The sequence below is a fragment of the Aptenodytes forsteri genome, unplaced genomic scaffold (assembly GCF_000699145.1).
Source record: "Aptenodytes forsteri isolate BGI_AS27 unplaced genomic scaffold, ASM69914v1 Scaffold7, whole genome shotgun sequence".
NCBI lineage: Eukaryota > Metazoa > Chordata > Aves > Sphenisciformes > Spheniscidae > Aptenodytes > Aptenodytes forsteri.
The window spans coordinates 523,503-538,751 of NW_008795919.1; the positions used below are offsets into that span (position 1 = coordinate 523,503).

At 40.8% G+C, this 15,249-nt stretch overlaps 2 protein-coding genes across 2 annotated transcripts in view; both read left to right on the top strand.

The window, feature by feature from the left end:
- MTF1 (metal regulatory transcription factor 1) overlaps window positions 1–8,193 on the top strand; it is a 16,878-nt gene extending 8,685 nt beyond the window's left edge. The window contains exons 4-10 of the mRNA XM_009284724.2: window positions 219–292; window positions 835–968; window positions 1,967–2,044; window positions 4,462–4,564; window positions 5,153–5,709; window positions 6,610–6,676; window positions 7,621–8,193. Coding sequence (XP_009282999.1) covers window positions 219–292; window positions 835–968; window positions 1,967–2,044; window positions 4,462–4,564; window positions 5,153–5,709; window positions 6,610–6,676; window positions 7,621–8,009 — 1,402 coding nt within the window. The 3' untranslated portion in view covers window positions 8,010–8,193. The remainder of the gene's footprint in view (window positions 1–218; window positions 293–834; window positions 969–1,966; window positions 2,045–4,461; window positions 4,565–5,152; window positions 5,710–6,609; window positions 6,677–7,620) is intronic.
- Window positions 8,194–14,971: 6,778 nt separating this feature from the next.
- YRDC (yrdC N6-threonylcarbamoyltransferase domain containing) overlaps window positions 14,972–15,249 on the top strand; it is a 4,536-nt gene continuing 4,258 nt past the window's right edge. Inside the window, exon 1 of the mRNA XM_009284805.2 lies at window positions 14,972–14,991. Within this exon, the coding sequence (XP_009283080.1) occupies window positions 14,972–14,991 (20 nt within the window). The remainder of the gene's footprint in view (window positions 14,992–15,249) is intronic.

Consider the following 15,249-nt stretch of genomic DNA (forward strand, 5'->3'; position numbering starts at 1 on the left):
AAATTCTGACTTCATGCTTGAATTTTAAAGTCCTATTCAGAGCCCTGCTATAGTCTGTGTAGCATGCATAGCAGCTGTTGGGAGATACCTGATTGCTAACACAGATTAGCATTAGGACTGCTTTTCAGAGTCCTGGGACTATTGGAAAGCGTGATCTAAGGTTGTAACTAATGCATCAAAGAAGCCTGATGCTAACTCTTCTGTGATGCCTCATTCAGGTGTGAGCATGACGGCTGTGGAAAGGCTTTTGCTGCAAGCCACCATCTTAAAACACATGTTAGGACACATACTGGTAAGTCCCAAGGGTTTGTTTTTTCTTTAATTGAGCTTATTCAGTTTATACTAACTCTCAGAATCCTAATATGTATTTATACTTGCAAATAATATGTGGGTGACACCAAGCTGAGTGGTGCAGCTAATACACTTGAGGGAAGGAATGCCATCCAAAGGGACCTTGACAGGCTGGAGGAGTGCACCCATGTGAACCCCATAAAGTTCAACAAGGCCAAGTGCAAACTCCTGCACCTGGGTCAGGGCAATCCCCAATATTCCATTTATGCACTTCCATTTATGCTTGACAGGTCTTGAATTTCATGAGCATGTTTCACAAATGTATCAGTAATGATGCATAAAAATTAAATGTTGTGTTATTGTGTCAGTTCATGTGGTAAAATGGAAGCTTTTATCTGCAAGACTCCCAAGAATGCTGAATCCGTGAAGTGGCATTAAACAATCTTGTTTGTATAAAATATTATTCTTCTTCTAGGTGCTTTAAAAGTACATGTCTGATATAATATTTGTAAGTGTGTTATATGTGTTTTGTGCTGCCTATAGGGGAGAAACCCTTCTTCTGTCCCAGTAACGGCTGTGAGAAGACTTTTAGTACACAGTATAGTCTCAAGAGTCACATGAAAGGTCATGAGAAAGGACATTCCTATAATGCACTCCCCAATAACAACGTATCTGAGGTTAGTAGCACTTCTTCCTAATGCTTCTGTGTTAGATGGAGATAAAACCGTACTTTGGGGAGGAAATGATTTGGTCTGTAGCTTGTTCTAAAGGTATAACATTTAAGGCTGGGATTTTCAAAGGCAATTGTAATTACGTGGTGCCCCTTCTCCCATGAAGAAACCCACGGGTGCCTCTTTTGAACCGAGAATTCAATGACAATTCTGAAATTGCTGGCATTCAAGGTGGCAGTGTAGGGTTTATTCTCATATGCTGTGTTTACAGTGTGCTGGTAATAAACAGTGGGATCAGTATTTCTGAAACTTCTAGTATGGTATTTGTTTACCAAGTTTTATTTAGAAAAACTCATCTAAATTTGTCTATTCATTTTAATCGCATTAAAATTAACGCTTGGGCTGTTGCTGCTGTGACGAGTATGCCACATACTGACACAAGTTTATAGACTATCATATATATTATCATGCTTTCCCTGTAGAGTCTTATGTTTTAATCAATACTATGTAATAAGCATGTGAAGTAAAATAAATACTAACTGTTTTTTAATCGCATTAAAATTAACGCTTGGGCTGTTGCTGCTGTGACGAGTATGCCACATACTGACACAAGTTTATAGACTATCATATATATTATCATGCTTTCCCTGTAGAGTCTTATGTTTTAATCAATACTATGTAATAAGCATGTGAAGTAAAATAAATACTAACTGTTACGGTTTAAATCTTTTATTTTCTATAGGCTGATTTGTTCCTGTGCAATTTAAAATCCTAGGTTATTTAATTTTTTGGAAGTAATGTGAAAGATGTTAAGAATCCTTGATAGCTACTAAGTGTCCTTTGCTTAGTAATATTGCTCCTTTGATTTTAGAACTCAGACTTGGGTCACATATAGGTAAAAAAAATTCTGTGTAGACAGAATTGTATGGACTCTAAAAAGTAATTTAAAACATTTCTGACACTATTTTTTAATATATAACTCAATTTCCTTTTTTTCTTTACAGGATACAAGCCACTCACTTTGTCTGAGTGACTTAAGCCTCATATCAACAGATTCAGAATTGCGGGAGAACTCTAATCCAGTGAGTTACTGTCCTGGAATTGCCTCATCTGTAACTTGAGTTTTACTTTTTTCTGGCAATGTGCTTGTCCTGTCAACTAGAATACAGCAGACTAGATATATATGGCTGGTGGCTTCTGTTTCACTTGTTCAGGCCTTCGGCATGCTCTACTTTAGGCTTTCATTTTGCTAGTGAAGGAGATGTACTCTTTCACAGAATAAGTGACTTTGGATAGAATTGTTTTAGATGTACGGAATACTGCTTTTTTTTGTGTGTCTTGTGGCAGTTTGCAGGAGGCTCTCTTGACAAAAAACATATGTTTCTTACACACCCTATTGAGCCTGTAAATATGACATATTATTGCTGTCCTTTTTGGAATGTTGGAACAAAAAATAAATATTTCTGTCTAAAAGCAGAATAACCGAGTGAAAGAGAGGGATTTTCCTCCAAAATATGCAGTGCTTAATTCAACCTGTTTTTAAAGGCTCTGCATCTGATTTTACCATAATAATGTTCTTGCTTATTGATAACTGTTGACTGAGCTTGAATTTTACATAGAGGAAAACTATATACTGATGAGACTGTCATTCTTTGTGCTTCGGTGTGGAAGCAGTATGCAGCTTTTTAATACATTCTGTTCCTAGAGCAGTGTGGGTGACAGTAGTGCATAGTCCAGGATATAATCTTAGTGGAGCTATTTTTTTTCTGCCCCAGAAAAGGTTTCAAAACCAGCCAAGGTGGCAGTGTAGGGTTTATTCTCATATGCTGTGTTTACAGTGTGCTGGTAATAAACAGTGGGATCAGTATTTCTGAAACTTCTAGTATGGTATTTGTTTACCAAGTTTTATTTAGAAAAGCTCATCTAAATTTGTCTATTCATTTTAATCGCATTAAAATTAACGCTTGGGCTGTTGCTGCTGTGACGAGTATGCCACATACTGACACAAGTTTATAGACTATCATATATATTATCATGCTTTCCCTGTAGAGTCTTATGTTTTAATCAATACTATGTAATAAGCATGTGAAGTAAAATAAATACTAACTGTTAAGGTTTAAATCTTTTATTTTCTATAGGCTGATTTGTTCCTGTGCAATTTAAAATCCTAGGTTATTTAATTTTTTGGAAGTAATGTGAAAGATGTTAAGAATCCTTGATAGCTACTAAGTGTCCTTTGCTTAGTAATATTGCTCCTTTGATTTTAGAACTCAGACTTGGGTCACATATAGGTAAAAAAAATTCTGTGTAGACAGAATTGTATGGACTCTAAAAAGTAATTTAAAACATTTCTGACACTATTTTTTAATATATAACTCAATTTCCTTTTTTTCTTTACAGGATACAAGCCACTCACTTTGTCTGAGTGACTTAAGCCTCATATCAACAGATTCAGAATTGCGGGAGAACTCTAATCCAGTGAGTTACTGTCCTGGAATTGCCTCATCTGTAACTTGAGTTTTACTTTTTTCTGGCAATGTGCTTGTCCTGTCAACTAGAACACAGCAGACTAGATATATATGGCTGGTGGCTTCTGTTTCACTTGTTCAGGCCTTCGGCATGCTCTACTTTAGGCTTTCATTTTGCTAGTGAAGGAGATGTACTCTTTCACAGAATAAGTGACTTTGGATAGAATTGTTTTAGATGTACGGAATACTGCTTTTTTTTGTGTGTCTTGTGGCAGTTTGCAGGAGGCTCTCTTGACAAAAAACATATGTTTCTTACACACCCTATTGAGCCTGTAAATATGACATATTATTGCTGTCCTTTTTGGAATGTTGGAACAAAAAATAAATATTTCTGTCTAAAAGCAGAATAACCGAGTGAAAGAGAGGGATTTTCCTCCAAAATATGCAGTGCTTAATTCAACCTGTTTTTAAAGGCTCTGCATCTGATTTTACCATAATAATGTTCTTGCTTATTGATAACTGTTGACTGAGCTTGAATTTTACATAGAGGAAAACTATATACTGATGAGACTGTCATTCTTTGTGCTTCGGTGTGGAAGCAGTATGCAGCTTTTTAATACATTCTGTTCCTAGAGCAGTGTGGGTGACAGTAGTGCATAGTCCAGGATATAATCTTAGTGGAGCTATTTTGTTTCTGCTCCAGAAAAGGTTTCACAAACAGCCAAGAACAAATTAATGTGTGTTTCTGTTTCTAACAGAGTATTACAAGAAATAAGGGTTAAACAAAGTGTGGATGCAGAAGAATATATTTTACTTTTGAAGGACTTATTTATTTTTGTAAGGATTTGCTCATTATGTTGGTAAATTTGATTGTGGGTAATAAAAACTAAGTGTCATTTTACACTAGGTAAGTGAAACATGTTGCCTTTCCTGAAGGTGGCTGGTTAATTGGAGAGGTATTTCTGACATTCACATGCTACTTGACTGGGGTATAACATTATCTGATGTCTTCCTCTTTTTCTATTTGCCAGACACATGGACAAGACCTTAGCACAATCTCACCAGCAAGCATCTTTGAGTCTATGTTTCAGAGCCCAGATCATACTGCAAATCACGATGACTCTCAACAGACAGGTACAAATTATATCTGTGTTATTTTGAGAGAGCTTTTTGACAGTTTTCCCCTTCTGCGTGCATGTACTTAATTCAGGATTTCAGACTGAAGATTACTGCCCCACATAACTCTAAGTAGCAAACAGAACTTTAACTTCACTGTTGCAATTCTTTTGTGTTGGAAATGCATTGTATTCACAGATGGTGTAACACTCAGGCAGTGACAGGGGAACTGACCAAGTGTTTACAGCGTGTTGTCGTACAATGCTGACATTGATGCTCTTGGACTTTTCACATAAGCATTGTTTTCAAGCTTCCTCTCTTGATGTAGCTGCACAAACCTGCTGATAAAAAGGCTTCTTAGAGAGCTAATGAGGCTCGTCAGCTTGTGTGTAGTACTCAGTGTTACCAGCTTCCTGAATTTGGACCTACTTTTAGATTTCACTGTCTAGTGTTACATGTTTTTGAGCCCTAGTCTGAAGATGTGAAAGTGGTAATGCTTTACTTAGCAAAAATCCATCAGCTAGCTGATAAGTTCATTGAAAAAGCTGTTTATTCAGATCTTATGAGAACTGATGTATTCATATTTTTCTTTGTTTCTTTTGGCAGCTGCCTTGATTGAAGGTTTTAATGGCGATGCAGACTCAGTCACTGCTGTTCCACCTTCTGCAGGAGACTCGGCATCATTGTCTCTTCCACTGGTACTGCAGCTTGGCATCTCTGAGCCTTCGCATTCAGCACTACAAGCCTCAGCAGCACCTGCTGCTCCCTCCTCCGTAGGAACCAGCTCACAGCAAGCTGTATTTGGAAATCCTGCAACTGTTTTACAATCCCCAGAAGTGCCTGTTCCTCACAGCACACAGTTTGCAGCCAGTCGCCAAGACTTCCTGCAGCACACTCAGACACCGCCACAGCCCATTGTACAAGGACTTTCAGTGGTTGCTGGGGCATCTGCCCCAACAGCATCCAGTGCCACTGAGCCCCTGCCAGCTGTAGTTCAGACTGTGCCTGTTGGTGCGAACTCCGTTCTGACCAGTAATCCAACTATAACAATTACTCCTTCTCAGAGCACCGCTATTCTGCAGTCCAGCATTGTCATGGGAGAGCAAAACTTACAGTGGATCTTAAATGGTGCCACTGGTTCTCCACAAAGCCAAGAACAAATGGTTAGTATATCTGGCATAGCTTTGAAACAGCTTGAACCATCTCTCTTCCTCCTAGAGTCCTTGCTTTTGAAAAGGAAGGGGATCAAACCTGTGATTGTAAGATACAAACCAGGATGCAGTATTGTATAATGCTTATCATGTTAATGTGTATAAACATGTCACCAATGCAGCCCCTAAAATAGAGAAATAAATAGAAAATAGATAGAGAAATCCAGGGTGCAGAAAAATCTCGCTGTCTTCTTTTCCCCAGTGACAGACTTCTCACAGCAGGTAACAGCTTGGTTTATCCAGGACAGTGCACCACATGGCCTGAGATTATATGTGGATTTTAATATATTACTTTTGACAAGTAGAAGGACAAAAAACTCTGAAAAGTTTGTGTTTAGACATTCTGTAATCTGTCTCTTCCTAATTTAGCCTGATAAAGATAATGAAAAGTTTTCTGGGAAAACAGGATGTTTCTGGCTCTCCAGTAAATCTGGATAGCTGAGACTTCAACTGTTTTATCTTTAAGAATACTCTTGCCACCTTTAGACTTTCTCAGTTGCAAATGGTCAAGAGTGAATGGCAGCAGGCACAAGTGGTATGAGCAAGCACAGCAGTTTTTCAAGAATTCATTCATTCACTTGTCAAAAAACACAAGCTGTGTTAACAAGCATGTAGTGGGGAGGGTGATCACTCCCCATCTTTAGGACTACTGAAATAATACTCTGAGTTTTGGGATAGCCAGAACATAGGCCAGAACCAAGCTAAATGTTATATTTTTTTTATTACTTTTCCTGGGTGTTCTCTTTGGAATGTGTGTATAGCTGTTTCTTTTGATTGCAGCTGTTTAGAATTTGAACAATAGAAATTTGATTGGAATCAACTCACACTTTTTTCTTTTTTTTTTCTTTAAAGCCACAAGTTCCAAAAGTAGTAGAAAAGGTTTTTTTTACCACTGCATTACCAGTAGCTGGTAACACAGGTAAGCTTGACACCGAACTTGCTTTTCTCTCTTTCCCTGTGTGTAGTACTGCTAGCTTGACCAGGATTTGTGGTGATTTTATTGCTTGCAGAAATGTTGAAGACAATCCTTTCATTTTTTTTACCTTCCTGAGGTTTTAAGTGCAGTCTGCTGTAGACTCATAGGTTTGTACTGAGATCTGTCCTGTAGTAGTTTCTCTAACAACTTGTAAGATAATCAGGTTCACAGATCAGATCCAATATTCATAAAAACGGTATTTTAATGGAACTTATATAGAAGAATAAAAGACAAAATGCACTATCTGTGAGATTCATCAAAATGATACACAGCTGTAGAAGTTCTGTTCCATAACATGCTTCCCTACACAATGTTGTTATATTGCAAAGATGAATCATTTGAAGTCGAGAGATTAGGTAAGTTTAAAACTTAAATTTTAAAAAAGAAAGGAAGCCAGGCAAATAGAGCGGCATAGGAAGAGTGAGGAGGAAGCATGAGAAGCAAGATGGGAGAGGAAAGCAGACTAGAGAAAATTAACAGGAATATACCTGTGTTGGTGTCAAGGAGTAGAATTACTGGTGTAATGTTGTATCATCATCTTCAAAGATTGGTGCATAGGGACTGGGGCATTTGAATGCCACTCTTTATTGGATTTTATGCTGTAAAAGTTACAATGGCTGTCAGAAGAGACATACTGTGCTGTGTAAAAAAAATTTTGATCAGACTTCTAATGCCTGGGTTCAGCCTGAACAGGTTGCTCATCAACAGAAAGTACCTGCCACTTTTTTGTTATTTATCATCTGCTAGAGGTATTCATTGTACTTGAACAAAGTAACATGTAATCTCTGCTGCAAGGTGCATACAATCTAATTTAACAAAGATTATTTATTTCTCCCTGCTGTGAAATTATGTAGTTCCGTTGTGTTTTGTCTTTGTTTCACCTTCAGGAAACCCTGTTCAGCAGATTGGTCTCAGTGTTCCTGTCATTATTATAAAGCAGGAGGAGGCCTGCCAGTGTCAGTGTGCCTGCCGAGACTCTGCCAAGGACAAAGCCGCCATTAAGAAGGAATGTTCCTCACCTGATTCAAAAGCTTTGGAGCAGCCAGCTCCCCAGCTGCAGCCTCAGACCTTTCCTTCCTCTTCCCCTTCTCCTTCGTGTGGGCAGAGCAGTCAGATAGTTAACCCTTCCGACTCACAGACTGAAACATTAAGTGCCATGGATGTATCGGACTTCCTGTCCCTCCAAAGCCCTGAAACCCCATCTAATATAATTCCAATCGAAGCACTACTGCAGGGTGAGGAAGAAATTGGTTTGAATAGCAGCTTCTCTAAGTGAAGATGTTCCAGATTTTCCTTTGCACCTGGAGGGTAAAACCCTTCTCCTCAGAAGCAGAAACTGAAGGATTGATTCTTTTTCCTTCCTCTTTGGAAGTTTTGTGGCTTATTTCTGCTTCACAGATGTCATCTTAGTCACATCCCAGGTACATCCATCTTTGAGAATGAATCTAAGAAAAGGAAAGAAAAAAAAAAGCTAAGTTATTATATGAACTGTTTTGGCTGCACTGTCTGTCACTTTTGCTTGTCATATGTGAACACAGAAGTTAAGGTTACTCGTGTGCAAAAAGATTTTAAAAAGAAAAAGGGGGGTTAGTTTGTTTCCAGTTGCACATCACTTATGTTTGGGATTAAGGTACTGGCAGCGAGTGGGTCTATATATGAAGTTTTGGCTGCACTGTCTGTCACTTTTGCTTGTCATATGTGAACACAGAAGTTAAGGTTACTCGTGTGCAAAAAGATTTTAAAAAGAAAAAGGGGGGTTAGTTTGTTTCCAGTTGCACATCACTTATGTTTGGGATTAAGGTACTGGCAGCGAGTGGGTCTTTGTTACAACTCTTTGGGTCTATAATTTTCTTCTGTCTCTTATGTCTGATACTAACCATGCACTATAAGGGGAGCCCAGGAAAGGAATTTGCTGTAGTAGGAAAATGGCGTTATTGTAGAAGATGATTTATCTGCAATTTTATTGGAATGCGATTGTCACATCACTGAGTTGGGAGCTGATACCTGGGTTTGCTTTGTACTAACGCTGTTACTAAAGCCTACAGAAATTTTTTGGGAGTTTATTTCAGTAGAGCACAAGTACCTTGTGCTCCTGATAGATTTGTTCATTTAATTTCATTAGGACTTAAGTGTGGTGGCAGACACGCTGTTTCACAGCATGGAAACACAATCGGAGCCCCTGCTTACTCAGGCTCAAGAGTCTGTTTTCTTTGCCTCTCTTTGAAGGATGCAGTGAGTCCCAGATGTAGTCAGATTGGTGCCTGCTGCTCTTTTGATTTATTTGGCTCTGTTCAGAAACAAGTCATCCTTTTAACCCCCGCGACTGTTTAATCAGGAGCATGGTGCCTTTGCTGGTTACTCTCATCTTTTGTCAAGAACAACTCTAGGAAAATTTTCAGAATGATTCAACGTAAATTCAGTTTGAATTCAGTGAGTCTATCCTTCAGCTGTCCATAAATGCTTCCTTTTTTTTCTGTTAAGCTATATAATTTCTGCCTGAATCTGCCTCCAACCTACTGCAATGCCAGCTTTTTGTGCACGGGGCTATTTCTTGACTAAAAGATGTTACAGAACATAGTAGTTTTTCATATCAAACTGAAAGTCTATATTCTAACCTACTCAGGGTAAATAAAACACAAATCCCCCTTCCACCAAAAAGCCTGTAATGTTGCAATAAATGCAGTCTCATTCTAAATGGTTTATTTATGCTGCATTATTTTAAAAGATGTAATTTTATAGTGTTTTATCCATCTTTCTGGCTTTGGCTGTCTTTTTGTGTTAAAGGAAAGAATATTAAATAGTCTTTATTCAGTTTACAGTGTTGTCTTTAGTGAGATACAAAGATAATGACTGTAAGCCAATTAATGTGGAGTGTCTCTGGGCACTAAACTTAGGAATGCAAACTCCTAGTGGATAGAGATCTTTCACTCTTTGTAGTTGATCAAAGCTGCTCTCTGTACCTGCTGGGGGGAGAATCATATGAGTGCAGCCAGACCTCCCCAGGATACCGGAAGATTAGCAGGTTTTTTTAACCCTCTTGTGACGTGCTCTGTGTAGCCTTACCAATACCGCTGTCACAGTCTTAGCTGAGACAGTGGCTTAAGCGATCTCGCGCGCTACTCCCTTGCGAATCTGCTGCCACAGCACAGATGGAAATGGGCTGAAGGGAACTGGCTTTTCACCTTTCTGACAACTTGCTTCCACTTGTTAAATGCAGAAGGGTAAAACTGCCCTGTTAGGGCAAACGTGAGGGAGGAGAGGCTGTGCAAAGAATGCTTTGTGCCTGGGAAGTGTCGTGTCACTCTACTAGGGCAGAGTGCTCTGTTTAGGTAATTGGCAGTGACGAGCTTGGGGGCACCAGCTGAACTGGAAACATACTGATCGTGTTTCCTCTCGGTGCGTGTTGGCACATGCTGCAGTGCTGTGCAGCGCTGTCGCAGCGGGGATGTGGGTCCTGCAGCAATAAGGTTTGCATCCACGAAATGCGTATTAACAAAGCGTTTTATGTTTTGTTCTTGTGATGGTAGTCCCTAGAGGGCAGTGAGATGGTGGGCCCCTTTGTTTTTCTCCTGCAGCTTCATTTTGCGATGCAGTTTGGTTGCACAGCAGCAAGAACTGCTTTGAACACAAAAGAAAGTCTCAAGCCTGTGTGGCTGGGACTGTCCTCACAAGGATGAGTCTCCTGACAGCTGTCTCGTGTAGAACTCTACTTCGGAGGAGTGTGAGTGGCGCCTGGAGCTGCGTGGGGGGTCCCCCTGGGGCACAGGCCACTGCAAGGGGCCTTGCGCCTTTCCTGTGGCGTAGTGCGGCAGTGGTGTTTGAGGGTGAGTGGATGTATGTGTGCGTGCATGTGAGAGTCTGCTAATGCAGGAGCATGTAGATTCCCCTGGAGTTGCGGGGTTTTCTCTGATGGGGACAAGGCTACCAGATGTGGCCTGAAATGTGACAGCTGGGGGATTTAGCAGCCTCTTCTGAGCCTTTCCATCCTTCAGGGAAGCGTTTTTCCATGCTTCTTTTGCTACTTGTGACTTAGTCCACCTAAAACACGCTTCTGGTTGGACCAGATGACATCTTCAGAAACTCCTTTGTGACAGAAATTAGTAGAATAATCTACCAAAGGCTTTGAAATTGGAAGCTAATTTAGAAGTGTGATTGGCAGCAGTGAGGTGCTGCACGCATCCTTTTGAGTGGGTGTCAGAGTTTAACCTCTCTGCTGCTTTCTCTTTTCTCTTCACAGCTACTCTTGGTGTGTTCTAGGAAAAGCAATGTGTTCCAAGTTTGTGCTGACTTTTAGGTGCATTGGGTTTGCCGTTACCCTCTTGTACGTGCATCAGGCAGGCTGCGATTTGGATGAAACTAATTAGAGCTTGTAATGAGGCAAGAGCAGCGTGATTCTGTGAACGCACAGGCTGCTGCACCACAGACTGTGCATCCCACCCAGTCGTGTTGTACAGATGTGTGCTTTTGTTTAATTGTTGGTCTGCTTTCCGGGGTGTTCCATGCTGCGTGTATCTGATACGTTTCACAGTGGACATTTGCATCATCCCCAGTGTTGTGTAATCAAATGTTGTACTGCTGGGGTGGTCGTTAACATGCTTGGATGGGAGGAGATCTGTGAGCAGCTGGCAAGAGAAGGCAGTCGCAGCAAAGCCCTGAGATTCCTCGGTGCCAGAGAATTTTCTGTCCTTCTCCCCTTGTTGCTCCAGCATTTAGCATATTCACAGTAACGTTTTTAATAAAGGGGGGAGTTTCCACCATTGTAGATCTGGTTGGATTCCCAGAAAGGGGCATATTCTGTTAATACGCTGGAGCCTCTGAGAACAGTGTGCCCTCCCTCTGCAAAATCTGCATTTCACGAACCCCTTTAATTATCAGTCAGAGAGCAAAACTGCACTGCTCTGGGTCGTTCTGTGTTAAAGGTTTTGCTGTTTTGTGGCTTGTGGGGATTTACTTGGTTACTTAACAGTTTCTAGATGGGTGCAGAAGCTTAAACATGTAGAATGGGTCTAATTACCAACATCGGTAGCTCTAATCGCCAAGCAGTGACCCAAGCAAGCAGACTTGGCGTGCAGCTGAAGGCTGTAGAAGTTGCTTTTCATGCTTGTAGATGGTAGAGGGATGGAAAATCAGCACTGTTTAAATGCTGGTACTGAATTACATAGAACAAAGTACGAATTGGGCACTTCTGTAATGCTGACCGTGTCCAGAAAGACTAGTTCGCAGAACCTCATACTGGTATCTAAAATGCACTTTAGGTTATTTTTTCTTTAACCCAATTGCTGCAATTTCTTTTGTATATACTTTCACAAAGTTTATTTTTGCTCTGAGTAAAAGTTAACAGGGGTGTGCAAAGATGAGCACTTAACTTGGTGCAATACTTGTAGCTAAAGATCATTGTCCCATGTGGTCAGTCTGTCTGTGTCTGTCTAACTGAATATATATATATAGTAACTAGCTCAGTGACATACTGCCCTTCCCTGTCTATACCCAAGAGAAATTATGCATCACTAGCAAACGTCCAATCTATGCAAATATTCCACTGAGAGCACTGTGCTTTAGCAGGCCTTTTCTCTCACGCTTTCTGGTGGGCTGCTTGTCACTTCTGTTGGACATGACTGTGTTCCTTGGTGTATATCCTTTCTCCCTTGTCCTCTGCTCTGTTCTGCCACACGAGTATGAACAGAAGTGACAAGCTGTTCTGAAACAGGCATGTTGCACCTTTAAAATTTGTCTTCACGAGATCGTTTTTGATGTCATGTTATCTGCCTTACTTTGTGGAGGATGGCGCTTCTGCAGTCATCCAAGATACTGTTTTTGCAACTGCAGCAACACTGTTAAACTGTTTACAGTACTCTTCCTGCACCAATTATAAATAAGGCTCGGAGAACGAACGACTGGCCTGTTGGTTGTGGAACTGCTGGGGGAGAGTAGTTAAGGCGTAATTGACCTTGGAGCTGATTGGAGACGAAAAGCTGTTCCTGATCTGGGGGCTGGGGGGGAAGCACAGCTAGTGACTGAAATGAGAGACAGCCAGGTCTGTGATGTAGACCAGATGGGATCTTGGTGTCACATCCTTTGTTCTGCTGCTGGCTGGCTGTGAGACCTTGGGCAAATCACCTAACCTCTCCGTGCCTCGGTTTCCTCCCTGTGAAATGAGGACAATGAAACTTGTCTTTGTAAAATGCTTTGAGATCTATGGGTGAAAAGTCCTTGGCATTAGTGATCTGACCCAGCTGGGCAGAACTGTTAGAGTCAATTTGGACTGTAAGGCAAAAAAAAAAAAGCATGTCTTTTAATAAACCCTACAAATTTCTGATTGCATAGTTTTTAATTGGTACACTATTTTTTCCGTAACATATTTTGGAAACAATGTCAAGTTTTTATAAATGTTACCTGTAGTTGATACTCATGGACAGGGCTGAACTTTTAACTTTTTTGCGTCTTGTCTTGGTATATATCATATGTTCTAGAAGTTGGATTCTGTGTCTGCACTGAGAAATGCAAATTAAACTGGATATTTATGTAGTAGTGTACATAGTCTAAGTGTGTGTGTTCTTGGAACTAGTTTAAAAATCCCACACCATGCTTTTGGTGGTGTGCAAGCTGGCCAAAATTTGGTTCATTATGCAGTGTACACTTTCTCAAATAAATGCAGTTTCTACTTTTTCTTACAAGAAATTTTTTTCATATGATCTTTTTCAGCAAAATCAAGGGTATGTTTCTGCAGTACCGTAGTTACAGTAGCTGGTATTTCTTGCTGTGTAGCTTTGTGTCCTTCCACTTGCTTACTGAACCGGAGCTATCCGTCTGACCCTTGTTTGGAGAGAGAGTTGTAGTTGCAGTTCTATTTCACACAGACCAGCATCAGCGCGGTGGGCAGGGATGCGCAAACCTTGAGCCTGGTTAGTTACCGAAGCAGTCTTCAGCATCGACAGCTCCCTAATTGTCAAACCAGGAGGTCTAGGAGAACCACAGGTTGTCTGCTTACTGCTTTTGTTTTGTTTGGCACGTACGGGGAGCTGGGCAATGGTCTTGGAGATGACAGAATAAAAGAACCCCAGTTTTTCAAGAATGTGTGTATGGTATTAAAGGAATTTATTTAACTATGAAACATGGGAACAAATGTGCTTACATTGAGCAATGTGAATATGTTAGTTACAGGTACAGTACTTCCAAAGGAAGAGCATCTCCAAAACCCAAAAAAAGAGTAAATATGAATTTGTATTTTTTTGAAGAATGTAAAATGTGAAATAATGGTGTTTGCTTAATTGCTCATTTTGTATGAAGTTAATATTGTACTTTGAAATATCTGCAAAGAAGTGGAAATTAACTTTTTTGGAATTGAAAGCAATATTAATACTAATGGAATCCTAATTAAATGCTTATTTAAACATTGTGTTATGATAGTCTTTCCTCAGAGTATTTATAAATTATTTGGGAGAAGATGTGAGGATCCTTCCCCTGCCCCCTTAGGACAGATCAGGGCATGAAGGGGTTTTCAAATCCTGACAGACAACAGCATTTGCCTTAGCAGGCTCCTCCCGCCCCCACCAACAATGACTTTCATAAACTTCATATCCTCAAGTTCACTCGGGTATGGATAAGAGTTAGAGTGGATGTTGTGAATCTGCAAATTACTCTTCATTTTTGAAAATGGGAAATGCGTGCGTAGTCCCTTTCATGCAAACACCAGCTGTGTTCAATGCAGGTGCCATGATGTCAAGCACCAGCAAGGCACCGTAAGCCAGCTGAAGCTGCAGGGGAAGTGAGAAAGGTACTAAAACTACCATCTTTACCACAGGAAATTTTGCCTAAAGCCTTCAAAGCGGGTATGCTAAGTACTTTCCAATAAAGAGAATGGGAACTTTGTGGAAAGCTAGTGGCAATAAGGAAAATAGACTGAAATCTCCACTCTGAATAAGTCAAGCTCTCAATGTAGCAAAACACTTCCATGTGGCAAAAACCCCACCCCCAAACGTCTAGGCTCGGCCAGCTGTAGTTTGTTCATACCCTCGGATCATGCATCCATGACTTCAGGATTGTAGTTATCAGTGGAGACCGAGTTGCTGCCCACAGAACAATGCACGGCTTTTGTGCTTCGCCAGCCCTTCTAAAATCAAGGCAGTTGATAGCTGGTCCTGACCCTGTTGGCAGTCAAGGACAGAGTCAACGCTTGAGACAACCTGGTGCAATCTGTTTGAAGGCTGTACCTCCTTCAGTAAGAAGCAGCTAACCTCTATGCGGGCAGAGGGGATGAGGTACAGACTAAGCCAATATTGTTTTATTTTAAAGTGCAAATTTAGTAAGATAAGGTATCAGTGCAAGAGAAGAAAGCAAAGTCCGAGGCCACAACTGAGGACATCGGCTGTATTCGCCGACTTATCAGTCTCTGGGTGTTCCCCTGGCGCAGAAGTAAGGCTTCTTCGGCGCCCGTAACTGAGCAAAGCCCTCGGTCCCTTCTGGCTCTGCGCTGCCACGCCCGGACCGCGGCCCCCCCTGCAGCCGTTCCCGGGCGG